General features: G+C 38.7%; 1 protein-coding gene across 8 annotated transcripts in view; it reads left to right on the top strand.

The window, feature by feature from the left end:
• Positions 1-16,994, top strand: part of LOC127859998 (NAB transcription cofactor mab-10-like) — a 77,112-nt gene that overhangs the window by 22,550 nt on the left and 37,568 nt on the right. For 3 of the 8 annotated variants that reach the window (XM_052397680.1, XM_052397677.1, XM_052397678.1), the window contains exon 11: positions 311-1,412. In XM_052397680.1, coding sequence (XP_052253640.1) covers positions 311-729 — 419 coding nt within the window. In that variant the 3' untranslated portion in view covers positions 730-1,412. Of the gene's footprint in view, positions 1-310; positions 1,413-1,540; positions 1,982-9,031; positions 12,985-16,994 lie in introns of those variants that run through there. The other 5 variants (XR_008039560.1, XR_008039564.1, XR_008039561.1 and 2 more) reach the window with 5 other exon arrangements.

Genomic DNA, 16,994 nt, shown 5'->3' with positions numbered 1-16,994 from the left:
TATGTTATACTGTCAAGCACTCGAATAGTCGAGCGCGCTGTCCTCTGACAGCTCTTGTTGTTTTTGTATTATTATGTTATGTTAACATGTGCTTACTAATAAGCCACGCTGTTAGAAAATGGGGCTTAATGCATGTGTGTAAATTGCCTTCCCAGATTTATCAGGGACGACACTTTCGCTTTTATGGGTTTTTGTAGCGAAATCCAGTTTAGGCGCAAAGGGTCGTCCCTGATGGGCCGGTGCTGACTGCACGTGCATTAAGCCCCCTTTTCCAAGAGCATGGCTTAATCACATTTAAATCAATTGCCAGATTCCAACATGGGAGCCAGTGGATCATCCTCCCCGACCCAGTTCGACAACGGCCTCAGCACATCCAGCCACGCATTGCTGAAAAACATTCTCAGTTCGGCACAGATACCAAAATCATCGCTCACAAGTCTTTCCTTACTGGCTGGATGCAGCTTGACTCCGTCGGGCTTAAAGAACTCTTTGTTCGACGAGGGCTTGAGAATTGCCCAGCAATATGGACTTGGGGATTTTGCTCAGGAACTGAAATCCCTTCAAGGGGGTTCGGATGTTGAGGACCAGAAATCGCCCATGCCTGGGGACAACAGTCCGGGCCAGAATGGCTCAAATGGTACTTATGAGGAGGGGGATGAAAGTTCAAGGGATCACCATGGTAATGGTGAGGATGAGGACGCAGAGAACGCTGATAATGGATCTCTTTAGGGCTGTCATGCTTAGTACTAGTTATATGCATGTTTAACATGACTAATTTTAATTTCTGTGTGAGGAATTTGTTTTCAGTCAAAATAACATTCCTTTTACTTATTTGTTATTTTATCACTTTTGCATTCAGTTTGCAATGTAACACAGTCCGAGAATTGTTGCATATCTGGTTTATTATGCCCCCCTTCGAAGAAGAGGGGGTATATTGCTTTGCTCATGTCGGTCGGTCGGTCGGTAGGTCGGTCGGTCAGTCGGTCTGTCCACCAGGTGGTTGTCAGACGATAACTCAAGAACGCTTGGGCCTAGGATCATAAAACTTCATAGGTACATTGATCATGACTTGCAGATGACCCCTATTGATTTTGAGGTCACTAGGTCAAAGGTCAAGGTCACGGTGACCCGAAATAGTAAAATGGTTTCCGGATGATAACTCAAGAACGCATACGCCTAGATTCATGAAACTTCATGGGTAGATTGATCATGACTCGCAGATGACCCCTATTGATTTTGAGGTCACTAGGTCAAAGGTCACGGTGACCCGAAATAGTAAAATGGTTTCCGGATGATAACTCAAGAACGCATACGCCTAGGATCATAAAACTTCATGGGTAGATTGATCATGACTCGCAGATGACCCCTATTGATTTTGAGGTCACTAGGTCAAAGGTCAAGGTCACGGTGACCCGAAATAGTAAAATGACTTTCGGATGATAATTCAAGAACGCATATGCCTAGGATCATGAAACTTTATAGGTAGATTGATCATGACTCGCAGATGACCCCTATTGATTTTCAGGTCACTAGGTCAAAGGTCACGGTGACCCGAAATAGTAAAATGATTTTCGGATGATAACTCAAGAATGCATATGCCTAGGATCATGACACTTCATAGGTAGATTGATCATGACTCGCAGATGACCCCTATTGATTTTGAGGTCACAAGGTCAAAGGTCAAGGTCACGGTGACCCAAAATAGTAAAATGATTTTCGGATGATAACTCAAGAACGCTTTTGCCTAGGATCATGACACTTCATAGGTACATTGATCGTGACTTGCAGATGACCCCTATTGATTTTCAGGTCACTAGGTCAAAGGTCAAGGTCACAGTGACAAAAGTCGTATTCACACAATGGCTGCCAGTACAACGGACAGCCCATATGGGGGGCATGCATGTTTTACAAACAGCCCTTGTTTCAGAAGCTTAATCAGCCGACTATACATAAAATACTCTGACTTGTACTACTCACCAAAATGGCATAAAGCACTGGTTAACATAAACATGCACCATCTCCATTTTACTGTTTTTACTACAGGTATTAAATTGAAACTCCAGAAAAACTGATCAAGATCCATATCTCTTGTCCGCAGTTAAGCAGAATAATGCCACCTTTTGTACTTCAATTATTCTGGTTAGTGTTTATGTGCAACTATTCCATAAGTTTATATTTTCTACAGATATTAAAATGAAATGTTACATTTATTTTGAGGGTCTTTAGCTCTTTCAGTGCGGGAACCGAGTTTTGAAGGCCTTTGCAAACAGTTTGGATCCAGATGAGACGCCACAGAACGTGGCGTCTCATCTGGATCCAAACTGTTTGCTATTATGATAGTATTCTTTGAAAAATATCGAAGAAAATGCTTATTATAGAAATTCAGCAGACGACATTTTAGCAGACGACAAATTTCCCAGCATGCAAAGGGTTAGATATAGTTACTGATCAAGACATATATCAACTTTGAAGTGCTTTTAGCATGATTATGCTCCCTTTTGTACTTAAAAGTCAGGTAAAGGTTTGCGTGTAAGTTAAATTTAATTATAATGATTAATTTATCCCTGAAATCACTGAAGATATTCAGTTGAAACATTACACATGTCTTTGAGATTATCATGAGAGGTCACTGCCCAAGACGCATAACTCTGAGCTGCAATTTAGGAGAATTATGCCCGTTATTGCACTTTTGTCCCTGAGAAAATTCAAGTTAGAGTTTGCCTGACGCAGACCTACCATGGGGTTTGATTGGGTAAAGGTCAATGCTACTAAAAATAGATATAAAGAGTGCACTGAATAACATCAGGTAGGTTGTAGAAATTGGTCTGAAATTGTTTGTGTAGGTAGCTTACAGGCTTATATAGCAAGGGATTGCATTTGTAACCAGTGGGGGTCAAGGTATCTATTACTAAAAATTAAATTGGGCCGTGCTCTGTGAAAAAGGAGTTTAATGCATGTGCGTTAAGTCCACACAGGCTAATCAGGGACGCCACTTTCCGCTTTTATGATGTTTTCCGTTTAAAGAAAGTCTCTTTATAGCAAAAATCAAGTTTAGGCAGAAAATGTTGTTCTTGATTAGCCTGTGTGGACTGCACAGGCTGATCAGGGACGACACTTTATGCAAATCAATTAAACCCCCTTTTCACAGAATGTATTTCTGTTGGATAACTTTAGTTCTGATGGAGGCATCGTGCTGCACTTGTGTGTGTAGGTGGATAGCATGCAGAGATACAGTTGGATTGCATTTTGGGCCAAATAGATTGAGGTCGTTGCTACTTAATATATAAGTAAAAATAGTTTCCACTTAATAACTTTAGTTTGGATGAAGGTCGTGTTTTCAAAATTGTCAAAAATGCGTTTTTGGTTACGCAACAATATTTATAATAATGACTTATGTTTTTTAATATATGGCAACCAGATAGCTTTTGTTATTTAACAAAAGACAAAAGCAACAAAAGAACTGAAAATGAGAGCAGGAAAAAATCAATTTGAAAGAAAAAATCCTACCAACAACATTCTGTGACCTTTCAAGGGATTGTTGTCTCATAAGGCCCCAAAACAAGCTTTTAAGATAAATGTATAGCTTTTGAAAATGTATATTTACAAAACAACTTGAGAGCAGAAAAACATCTGAAGCCAGCCTGTGAATATTAAAAAAAGTTGGTGGGCGCCCTGTAACAAAACTTTACCTTTGGAGGTCTTTCATGCTTGTACATTTAAAGTCTGCTTAAACATGTGGGTCCAAATGTTTGACAGTTTGACGAAACTGCTACCAATATTGATGCTTTACTTCCTGATCTCACATTCCGTGTTTGCTTCTATAGCTCGTTCATAGCGTTTGTCACAGTTTTGTTCAATAGAGCTGGATTGATCACAGACTCTAGGATTATGTGACAATGTGCACTTGTTTTTTTTATTTTTGAGGAATCAAGAGTATGTATGCTCCTTTCAATTTCTTACAATATTTTGTTTGATTATTTGTATAGCATTTAACATTCCAGTTGTTAATGACTCCCAATTCAATGAAGGTGGAATATAGAAGTTGCGCTGTCCGTCTGTACGTCTGTGTTCAGACAGAGTCTGAATGTCCATCTGGAGATGCATTTCTGAGCCATGAATTTGCCATATATTAATGGATTTTAAAACAACAAGGCGCAAATGTGAACCATCATTGCACGACATGTTGCATGTTATTAAAGGCTCCTTGCATTAAAGGTCAAGGTCATACTTAGAGGTCAAAGGTCAAATTTCAAAAAATAATTTACCATAAATGACCACAATGAGGGTATTTTATGTGAATCACCCATCTCACTAGCTGTCTCAAATGTCAAGGTCACACTTAGAGGTCAAAGATCACAGTTTGCCATTAAATAGCTTGTCTTGACCGTTACTTGGTCATTCATCTTGAAATTTACAATTAGTTTGCCACAAATTACCTCCATGATGCTGTGTGGCCTGTATCACCCTGTTTCCCTGCCTCAAAGATCAAAGTCACTCTTGGGCCCAGAAAGTAGTCAAATGTGGCGAAAAAAACACGCTTGATTTTTTAGATTATCAGAGTTTTGCAACAGTGGAATGTTGGGACATCCGTGCCGAATGGACACATGTGTTGTTTTTTTCCAAATATAGTGGTAGTTTATATTTTGTGTCATTGTTTACGATTTAAACATTATGATATATAGGTTTATGTTTCACTGTATATTGAAAATATGATCCCCCATTTTGTATAACCAAAGATGTCTTTTATATTATTTAATGGTTTCATATGATAGATTATAACAATAAAGTATTTTGCATGTGAAGATTATATGCTGATTACTGTTATCTAAAAATGTATCAGCTAAGTGACTAAGTCCCTGAATGGAATCATGATTTTTTCTGTATTTAACTTGTTTTTTTGTTATACAATTTTACAGGTGAAGTTTATTAGACATGCCACCTTCATTATATATGCCCCCATAAAATGGGAGGCATTAATCCTTTTCCCCATAAAAAAGCAAAGTAAAAATGGCTTTGGCAACCAGCATAAAGCCAGAACAGCCTGCGAGTGACTCACAGGTTGCAAAAGCTGGTTGCAAAAGCCATTTACACTTCGCTTCTTATGGGGTAAAGGGTGAAAGATTATTTTGCTCGTCATTTCTGGATAACAGTTTGTCAAGATTTATGCTTATCATTTTCATGTGTTCATGTACTAGTGTTATTTATTGTGATATTATGAAGTGTGCTGTTAGTCATGCAAATTATGAATTAAACTTTCATAGAAATACTATTAAATGATTGTTTACAGTGTAATGTGATGAACATGTACTGTGAAACCATTTATTTTCGCCAGCACAAAATTTCATCATTTTTATAAAAATGACGTTTTCGTCAGCACTTAAATTCGCCAATTCCTGACTTTGAAAAAAAATGCTTCAGTCAATATCCGAAGTTTGTAAAACATGTCCGAAATATATTGCGGTTGTGATAAAACGTAGTGGGAAAAGAGGGAGGACACTTGAGAGTCACTTGCAGGAATTGAGCCTGTTTGTCACATGTAAATATACTAGTCTTTTGTTATCAGGTGATAAGTAATTTGCCCCCATAAGTGTATCATTATTATGATAAGCGGATAAGTGGGACCGAATAACCGTTAGCGAGTGTTTGAAACAGTGAAGCCTGTTGCCAATTGGTCTTATTCATTTTATATTATGGCCAAACTCATAACAATCTTACCTTTATTGGCGCAAATTAGATAAGGTGCGAAGATTATTGGTTAAAATTAATGTTAAAATTAATGTTAGCAAACTATTTGGTCAGTTTTAAAAAAAAGTTTTAAAAGTTTGGCATCTTAAATATTTGATCACTTTAACTACATTAATTTTCGGAAGTGTAAAATTAACAGTGCATTATGGGATAGCGGTTTCAAAGGGCACAGTTTAGATTTAATTGTAACAACCAATGGACGAGTGAGTTTGAATAAGATTGAATGCAATAGAAGACAAAGCAATGTTTTATTGCGTCATTCTCAGTCATTCGAAAAACGTACTTTCAGGGATTTTCTGAAAATCCCGCATAAATAAAAGTGAATTTCTGTAAAATAAAACAACTTTACGTTTGGATGGAACTAATCGTCATGATTTCTAATTTCTCTCTACCTGTTACGTTTTCAATTGCTACAAGTAACAATGATTTGAAACATGTATCGTAAAACTTGTAAAAGCTGACCTGTCAATTATTAAAAAGATCGATATTAGTCTGTATTGATTGTAGTTAAACGCAAACAACCAAACACAAATCAATATGTTCTGTATTTATTTGTAATCAATTAGGAGAATGTATATAAGTCATGTGTTGATCACACATCATCATCTTTTAATTTCGCTTATTGTCTTTGATCCGGATCCGCTGCGTGAAGGCTGTATAATCTGCAGCAACACTGAAAAACACAAAACACACATTGGGTAATAAAGTTGTTACCAATTAGCGTTTATCATTACTATTCTACCTAAACAAAGTCAACGCAGTTGATACAGCTGTACTGCACTCGCGTTTTAGAGCAATGTCACGTGTCAGTTAAGTACACTGTGTAATCTACACCCTTTTGTATCAAAACCGGATTTATCTTGATTAGGAAACAGACGGAGTATGTATGCGTGGATTACGTTGGATTTTAGTGCCTCATGGCTTAGGTAATTCAGTCTTAATTTGTTAAAATATGGGACATAATTGTTCGTTAGGATATTGAATTCATCAATCAGTCAACTGACGATATAAATGAAAATTAATGCCTGACGATTAATAATGGTTTCACAGTATGTAGAAATAATGTACATGTAACATGGTACAAATAAAATGTTTATTGATTTCCTTTTTTGGTGAAACTATCAATTATTGTTTCTACCCTGATTTTGAAATAGGTGCTCATTATATATCATATAATGTCCTTCAAAACTGTTCTACTTTTTATGCCCCCCTTCGAAGAAGAGGGGGTATATTGCTTTGCTCATGTCGGTCTGTCAATCTGTCGGTCGGTCCGTCCACCAGGTGGTTTCCTGATGATAACTCAAGAACGCTTGGGTCTAGGATCATGAAACTTCATAGGTACATTGATCATGACTCGCAGTTGACCCCTATTGATTTTGAGGTCACTAGGTCAAAGGTCAAGGTCACGGTGACCCGAAATAGTAAAATGGATTCCGGATGATAACTCAAGAACGCTTTGGCCTAGGATCATGAAACTTGATAGGTAGATTGATCATGACTCGCAGATTACCCCTATTGATTTTCAGGTCACTAGGTCAAAGTTCAAGGTCACAGTGACCGGAAATAGTTAAATGGTTTCCGGATGATAACTCAAGAGCGCTTATGCCTAGGATCATGAAACTTCTTAGGTAGATTGATAATGGCTGGCAGATGACCCCTATTGATTTTCAGGTCACTAGGTTGAAGGTCAAGGTCATGGTGACCGAAATAGTAAAATGGTTTCCGGATGATAACTCAAGAACGCTTAGGCCTAGGATCATGAAACTTGATAGGTAGATTGATCATGACTCGCAGATGACCCCTATTGATTATCAGGTCACTAGGTCAAAGGTCAAGGTCACAGTGACCCGAAATAGTAAAATGGTTTCCGGATGATAACTCAAGAACGATTATGCCTAAGATGATGAAACTTGGTAGGTAGATTGATAATGGCTGGCAGATGACCCCAATTGATTTTCAGGTCACTAGGTCAAAGGTCAAGGTCACGGTGACCCGAAATAGTAAAATGGTTTCCGGATAATAACTCAAGAACGCTTATGTCTAGGATCATGAAACTTCATAGGTAGATTGATCATGATGGGCAGATGACCCCTATTGATTTTGAGGTCACTAGGTCGAAGGTCAAGGTCACGGTGACCCGAAATAGTAAAATGGTTTCCGGATGATAACTCAAGAACGCTTATGCCTAGGATCATGAAACTTGATAGGTAGATTGATCATGACTCGCAGATGACTCCTATTGATTTTCAGGTCACTATATCAAAGGTCAAGGTCATGGTGATCTGAAATAGTAAAATGGTTTCTGGACGATAACTCTAGAACGCTTATGGCTACGATCATGAAACTTCATAGGTACACTGATCATGACTTGCAGATGACCCCTATTGATTTTGAGGTCACTAGGTCAAAGGTCAAGGTCATGGTGATCCGACATAGTAAAATGGTTTCTGGATGATAACTCAAGAACGCTTAGGCCTAGAATCATGAAACTTGATAGGTAGATTGATCATGACTCGCAGATGACCCCTATTGATTATCAGGTCACTAGGTCAAAGGTCAAGGTCACAGTGACCCGAAATAGTAAAATGGTTTCCGGATGATAACTCAAGAACGATTATGCCTAGGATGATGAAACTTGGTAGGTAGATTGATAATGGCTGGCAGATGACCCCTATTGATTTTCAGGTCACTAGGTCAAAGGTCAAGGTCACGGTGACCCGAAATAGTAAAATGGTTTCCGGATAATAACTCAAGAACGCTTATGTCTAGGATCATGAAACTTCATAGGTAGATTGATCATGACTGGCAGATGACCCCTATTGATTTTGAGGTCACTAGGTCGAAGGTCAAGGTCACAGTGACCCGAAATAGTAAAATGGTTTCCGGATGATAACTCAAGAACGCTTATGCCTAGGATCATGAAACTTGATAGGTAGATTGATCATGACTCGCAGATGACCCCTATTGATTTTCAGGTCACTATATCAAAGGTCAAGGTCATGGTGACCTGAAATAGTAAAATGGTTTCTGGACGATAACTCTAGAACGCTTATGGCTACAATCATGAAACTTCATAGGTACACTGATCATGACTTGCAGATGACCCCTATTGATTTTGAGGTCACTAGGTCAAAGGTCAAGGTCATGGTGATCCGAAATAGTAAAATGGTTTCCGGATGATAACTCAAGAGCGCTTATGCCTAGGATCATGAAACTTCTTAGGTAGATTGATAATGGCTGGCAGATGACCCCTATTGATTTTCAGGTCACTAGGTCGAAGGTCAAGGTCACGGTGACCCGAAATAGTAAAATGGTTTCCGGATGATAACTCAAGAACGCTTAGGCCTAGGATCATGAAACTTGATAGGTAGATTGATCATGACTCGCAGATGACCCCTATTGATTATCAGGTCACTAGGTCAAAGGTCAAGGTCACAGTGACCCGAAATAGTAAAATGGTTTCCGGATGATAACTCAAGAACAATTATGCCTAGGATGATGAAACTTGGTAGGTAGATTGATAATGGCTGGCAGATGACCCCTATTGATTTTCAGGTCACTAGGTCAAAGGTCAAGGTCACGGTGACCCGAAATAGTAAAATGGTTTCCGGATAATAACTCAAGAACGCTTATGTCTAGGATCATGAAACTTCATAGGTAGATTGATCATGAATGGCAGATGACCCCTATCGATTTTGAGGTCACTAGGTCGAAGGTCAAGGTCACGGTGACCCGAAATAGTAAAATGGTTTCCGGATGATAACTCAAGAACGCTTATGCCTAGGATCATGAAACTTGATTGGTAGATTGATCATGACTCGCAGATGACCCCTATTGATATTCAGGTCACTATATCAAAGGTCAAGGTCATGGTGACCTGAAATAGTAAAATGGTTTCTGGACGATAACTCTAGAACGCTTATGGCTACGATCATGAAACTTCATAGGTACACTGATCATGACTTGCAGATGACCCCTATTGATTTTGAGGTCACTAGGTCAAAGGTCAAGGTCATGTTGATCCAAAATAGTAAAATGGTTTCTGGATGATAACTCAAGAACGCTTAGGCCTAGGATCATGAAACTTGATAGGTAGATTGATCATGACTCGCAGATGACCCCTATTGATTATCAGGTCACTAGGTCAAAGGTCAAGGTCACAGTGACCCGAAATAGTAAAATGGTTTCCGGATGATAACTCAAGAACGATTATGCCTAGGATAATGAAACTTGGTAGGTAGATTGATAATGGCTGGCAGATGACCCCTATTGATTTTCAGGTCACTACGTCAAAGTTCAAGGTCACAGTGACAAAAAACATATTCACACAATGGCTGTCACTACAACGAAGAGCCCATATGGGGGGCATGCCTGTTTTATTTCAATTAAAAATGTTTTGTTAATTGTAAACTTCTTTCATGTTTTTTTTTCGTACAGAAGACAACCATAATTTAAATATGTCAATTTTTAGCTCGGCTGATTTCGGAGAAAACACGTGGTATTGTCATAACCAGTTCGTCCGTCCGGCGGAGGCCGTCCACCGTGCTTAAACCTTAACCTTGGCTCTAAAATCAAAGTGCTTCCACCTACAACTTTGAAACTTCATATGTAGATGTACCTTGATGAGTTCTACACGCCGTACCCATTTTTGGGTCACTAGGTCAAAGGTCAAGGTCACTGTGACCTCTAAAAAAAATAATCTGACATGCTTTCATTTATTCAAAACTTCACCCGCAGCCAAGTGTTGGCACCCGTTATGCGTTGCTCTTGTTGTTTCTAATCATTCTACAAAACTACTCATCCATTTTAAAAACAGACACAACTTTGCTACAAAGTTGTCTTAAAATGAGGTGTACAATTAATTATTGTTTTCATGAAGAGGAGCAACTGCCTTAAGTTGTTATTTATCGTATTCTTTACACCAACGGACAGTGTTGTGTTAACTGTGTAGTTTATGGGAGATATTAATACTTCTACTAGCAAAACATGTGCAAATTAATTTCAAGTAGTGCTCATTACATAACAAATGTTTACTTAGCATGCAGTTATTTTTCATTGGAAATTTATCTTTTCAGATTCAACAACAAGTAGGTCAATATTTATTCCCCAAATTATCAGCAGTCATTAACCTTTGAAACAGATGTCTGCTTGAGATTTTGTTTATTGGTTGTACAATTTACGGCATCCGATTGTGTACACACCAAGGAGATATTGATTTCAGTTGAGTTGCTTCACTTATATCTTTTCAATTTAAAACAGCTTTGCACAGTAACCTTGTACATGAATCCAGGTCAGTGTTGTTTTTTTTGTTTAATTTGGGTTCTACAGGGGGAACCATTCCCAACGCAAAATAAACACAATATATTTTAAATAAGTGTAAACATGTCATTTAGCTCAAAATCCAGTTCTATATGTTGAACCTTGGAAAATGTAATATTTAAATCACTTTAATTATCAATTTTAAAGTATTTGTTTATAATAAAATCAACAACAATAATCTCCCAATTATTGTCAAAAGGACGCGATATTTCCCAATCTAAAAGGACCCAGCCCATTTCCCAAAATGGTGAAAAAAGTCACCTGGTAATTTTCTTTGCCGTTTGTGGGGGTTTGTTTTAACCCTTTGCATGCTGGGAAATTTGTCCCGTGCTAAAATGTTGTCTGCTGAATTTCTTAAATTAGCATTTTCTTCGATTTTTTTCAAAGAATACTATCAGAATAGCAAACAGTTTGGATCCTGATGAGAAGCCACGTTCTGTGACGTCTCATCTGGATCCAAACTGTTTGCCAAGGCCTTCAAAATTCAGTCTCAGCACTGAAAGAGTTAATGGAATTCTGTACATTGCACACATTTTGGTTCAACAATGCTTCTTCTCTATTCCAGTCACCATAAAACATTAAAAAATTTTTTTTTGCATTTTTATACATTCAAAATTCATGGGACAACGCTGAACAATCCTGTCTGGCACAATTATTATGATTGACTTTGGTAGTTATGAAATGGCCGTGAGGGCCACCTTTGCGACACCAGTTCAATCCCCACTTGGGCATTGTTCTCTGGATCTTTCCAAAGACATAAAGTAATGGTTCTACCCAGAGATCTGACTTAAGAGTGTTTCTATAAGCCAATGGCTATTGAGACAACCAAGATTGAAATAAACAGGCTTGAACTGAACTGGTTATTCTAAAACGTAGAACAGGGCTGCCTCTCAGTTGGCCAAAGGTAGAATTTGAAGAAAATAAGGTGCGTTCTGGAAAAAATGACTTCATATAATTATGTGTGTTAAGTGTTGTCCTAGATTAGCCTGTGCAGAACACCCAGGGTAATACCTCACAGATTAGCCTGTGCAGATCTCCCATTGTAGTTACTCACAGATAAGCCTGTGCAGAACTCCCAGGCTAGTACCTCACATATAATCATGTGCAGAACTCCCAGGGTAGTATTTCACATATTAGCTAGCCTGTGCAGAACTTCCAGGGTAGTACCTCACAGATTAGCCTGTGCAGAACTCCCAGGCTAGTACCTTACATATAATCATGTGCAGAACTCCCAGGGTAGTAACTCACAGATTAACTAGCCTGTGCAGAACTTCCAGAGTAGTACCTCACAGATTAGCCTGTTCAGAACTCCCAGGGTAGTACCACACAGATAAGCCTGTGCAGATCTCCCATTGAAGTAACTCACAGATTAGCTTGTGCAGAACTTCCAGGGTAGTTACATATAAGTCTGTGCAGAACTCCCAGTTTATTACCTCACAGATTAGCCTGTGCAGAACTACCAGGGTATTACATAACATTAGCCTGTGCAGAACTCCTGGGGTAGTACCACACAGATAAGCATGTGCAGAACTCACAGGGTAGTACCTCACATGTTAGCCTGTGCAGAACTCCCAAGGAAGTACCTCACATATTAGCCTGTGCAGAACTCACAGGCTATTACTTCACAGATAAGCCTGTGCAGAACTCCCAGGGAAGTACCTCACATATTTTAGCCTGTGCAGAACTCCCAGGCTATTACCTCACAGATAAGCCTGTGCAGAACTCCCAGGGTAGTACATCACATATTAGCCTGTGCAGATCTCCCATTGTAGTTACTCACAGATAAGCCTGTGCAGAACTCCCAGGCTATTACCTCACATATAGCATGTGCAGAACTCCCAGGGTAGTATTTCACATATAAGCATGTGCAGAACTCTCAGGGTAGTACCTCACAGATTAGCATGTGCAGAACTCACAGGGTAGTACCTCACATATAAGCCTGTGCAGAACTCCCAGGCCATTGCCTCACAGATAAGCCTGTGCAGAACTCCCATGGTAGTACCTCACAGATTAGCCTGTGCAGAACTCCCGGGGTAGTACCTCACAGATTAGCCTGTGCAGAACTCCCCGGGTAGTACCTCACAGATTAGCCTGTGCAGAACTCCCCGGGTAGTACCTCACAGATTAGCCTGTGCAGAACTCCCCGGGAAGTACCTCACAGATTAGCCTGTGCAGAACTCCCCGGGTAGTACCTCACAGATTAGCCTGTGCAGAACTCCCCGGGTAGTACCTCACAGATTAGCCTGTGCAGAACTCCCCGGGTAGTACCTCACAGATTAGCCTGTGCAGAACTCCCCGGGTAGTACCTCACAGATTAGCCTGTGCAGAACTCCCAGGGTAGTACCTCACAGATTAGCCTGTGCAGAACTCTCAGGGTAGTACCTCACAGATTAGCCTGTGCAGAACTCCCAGGGTAGTACCACACAGATAAGCCTGTGCAGAACTCCCAGGGTAGTACCTCACAGATTAGCCTGTGCAGAACTCTCAGGGTAGTACCACACAGATAAGCCTGTGCAGAACTCCCAGGGTAGTACCACACAGATAAGCCTGTGCAGAACTCCCAGGGTAGTACCTCACAGATTAGCCTGTGCAGAACTCCCAGGGTAGTACCTCACAGATTAGCCTGTGCAGAACTCCCAGGGTAGTACCACACAGATAAGCCTGTGCAGAACTCTCAGGGTAGTAACTCATAGATTAGCCTGTGCAGAACTCTCAAGGTAGTTACTCACAAATTAGCATGTGCAGAACTCCCAGGGTAGTTCCTCGCAGATTAGCCAGTGCAGAACTCCCAGGGTAGTAGCTCACATATTAGCCTGCGCAAAACTCCCAGGGTAGTCACTCATATATTAGCCTGTGCAGAACTCCTAGGGTAGTACCTCACATAGTAGTTCATTTGGGGCCAGTCAGGGAATGTTAGGGTTTCTGTTACTAAAAGAAGAAAAGTGTTTCCTCTCAATTCCTCGAGTTAAATTTGTGGTATTGTTTAGAAATTGTTGGTAGCTTTCATGCTGTCCTAGGCATTGCAATTGGGACCCCCAGAGGGGGGAGGGAGGGGGGTAACTTCCTATATACGGGTATATAGAGGTGTGCCAATTTTATGGGGTGTGTTTTTTTTTCGACTAAAATTATAGATATGGGTATGGTTTTGAGCATCTAAGTATAGATATGAGTATTGAAATCAGAAATTTGCTTGTATATAAATGCATATAGATTTGAAAGTATCAGTATAAAAAAGGGTATGATAAATGTCATTTTTGTATATAAATGGGTATCAAAAAGTAAATTTCAGTAGCGGGAAAGATATAATAGCAAATTCAATAAGTATACTGTATTGATATGAAAAAGATTAACATTCTAGTATGAAATGTGTCCACTTTATCAAATTCTAGAAATTAAATGGGTCCAGTTTATCAAACTTCTTGTATTGAAATGGGTCCAATTTCTCAATGGTATCGTATACGAATGGGTATGCTTTTTCAAAAATCTTGTATCAAAATGGGTCTACTTTATCAGAGTTCCGGTATAAAAATGGGTCACATTTCAGAAGTCTCAGCGGGACACCCCTACCCTAAAATTTTGGAAGTTACTCCCCCTGTGTTGGGACCAGTTAAATCAAGGTTCATCTCGCTGTTACTTACAATTGACAAAATCTTTTGCTCAGAAACTTGAGTTTTGATGGTGGAATCGTGCTGGTATTTTGTTGATATGGTAGGTTCTTGTTGAGTTGTGGTTTCTTTTTGAGTCGTGGTTATAGAGATCGCGTGAAACCACGTGATAGAAGGTTTGTTCAAGATGCAGTTTGTTACGGAAAAAGGTTTGACAAAATCGCCATCATTTTGCCGATCAAAAATGCAACAAAAACAGGTTAATATTGTAACTACCGGTATTACAAAAATATTTCCTTCTTTATATATTGTTTACATAGTGTTTCTAAGTAACACAAAATTGTTTATTTGTGAGTATTTTTCGCGCTATTTCATCAGTGGTTATTTTTTCACAAGAAATTAGCCTCACCAGCAAGGTCAGTTTTAAGGCTATTTATATCATGCAAATCTTGAAATTTGAGTACCCAAGCGAAATGCACATTTAAAAAAACTACATTTTTTTCAAGATGGAAGTTCAACAATAACACAATTGATTATTTTGATGTTTACAGACAAATAAACATTTGAAAAAACCAACAAATATAAAGAACGAAGGTTAATAATGTTGTTTATAATTATTAACAGTCATATAATTGTAAAATATTTGTGATGTTACATCTTTGTGAAAATTACCCACAACTCAAGAGGAATATAGCATAGGTAGTTTACATGAAGACCTGGCTTTGAACTGCACAATGTTTTTAAATTAAATTGAATACTTAAACATGTTAAACCTTGTTTGACTGGTGTTTCCAAGTGTCTTGATAAACACAATTATCATTGCTAAGCTAAGTCAACAAACATGTTTTCATTGTGAAATTGTTTGCGACAAGGTAAGGCTGTCACATATGAGTAAATGTTCAGCATTTGTTTATTACCTGTCAGTCACATATAAATTCTTTAGTGACATTTTCATTTCTGTTTGTTAGCATGGCTAGACGAATTATTGTCCTCTTGTCTATCTTTTGTACAAATTTATATTACCGGTATTGTGTTTGATAAAAAATGTAATATTTGTTGCACAATCACAAATTAATGTTAGTATAAGTGTTAAATTTGTAATGGTTTAACCATTGTAATAAATAAAACAGATGATGCATAAGTGTTTTGGTCTTATCCATTCACAAATTCAAAGTCAGGTCTGTCATACTCTTGGAGAATCTGATTTATTTACTTTTGGTGATAAAGTAGCAGAAGTAATACTAGATTTAAGACAACCATATAACTCAACCTAAGCCTAGTCTTAAGACAAGCATAGCCATTAATACTTGTCATGAGACAAACAACATCATGTTAGACTTGACATGAGAAACATCTGATCATAAGACTTCTTGATGAAACAAATCTCAACATAAGAGTATTCTTGAGACCCACCAGTAACTCAACCTAGAACTGGTTTGGGGACATACAAACCCACTTTTAGCCTCTTTGAAAGCAAATTCTAAGACACCCACCAGTTACTCAACCTAGTACTGGTTTGAGGACAAACAAACCCACTCTATCAACAGTCTTTAGCCTCTTTGAAAGCAAAATTCTAAGACACCCACCAGAAACTCAACCTAGAACTGGTTTGGGGACAAACAAACCCACTCTATCAACAGTCTTTAGCCTCTTTGAAAGCAAATTCTAAGACACCCACCAGAAACTCAACCTAGAACTGGTTTGGGGACAAACAAACCCACTCTATCAACAGTCTTTAGCCTCTTTGAAAGCAAATTCTAAGACACCCACCAGTAACTCAACCTAGAACTGGTTTGGGGACAAACAAACCCACTCTATCAACAGTCTTTAGCCTCTTTGAAAGCAAATTCTAAGACACCCACCAGTTACTCAACCTAGAACTGGTTTGGGGACAAACAAACCCACTCTATCAACAGTCTTTAGCCTCTTTGAAAGCAAATTCTAAGACACCCACCAGAAACTCAACCTAGTACTGGTTTGGGGACAAACAAACCCACTCTATCAACAGTCTTTAGCCTCTTTGAAAGCAAATTGTAAGACCAATCTTGAGAAAAGAATACAACTCAACCTAAGATTTTTCTGAGAAAAACATAACTGAACCTAGAATAGTCCTAAAGGCAACAATATAGCTTAACATAGGACTTAAGACAACATAAGATTAGGCTTAAGACAAATATCACATAACATAAGTTTAGTCTGAAGACCAATATTACACAACATAAGATAGGTCTTCAGACAAATATAACAGCATAAGATTAGTCTTAAGACAAATATAGCACAACATATAGTCTTAATACACATATAACACAACATAAGATAAGTCTT

Source organism: Dreissena polymorpha, chromosome 15 (assembly GCF_020536995.1).
Source record: "Dreissena polymorpha isolate Duluth1 chromosome 15, UMN_Dpol_1.0, whole genome shotgun sequence".
NCBI classification, from domain to species: Eukaryota; Metazoa; Mollusca; class Bivalvia; order Myida; family Dreissenidae; genus Dreissena; species Dreissena polymorpha.
Note: the sequence above shows the minus strand (reverse complement) of the source record. Positions and strands in the feature narration are given on the sequence as shown.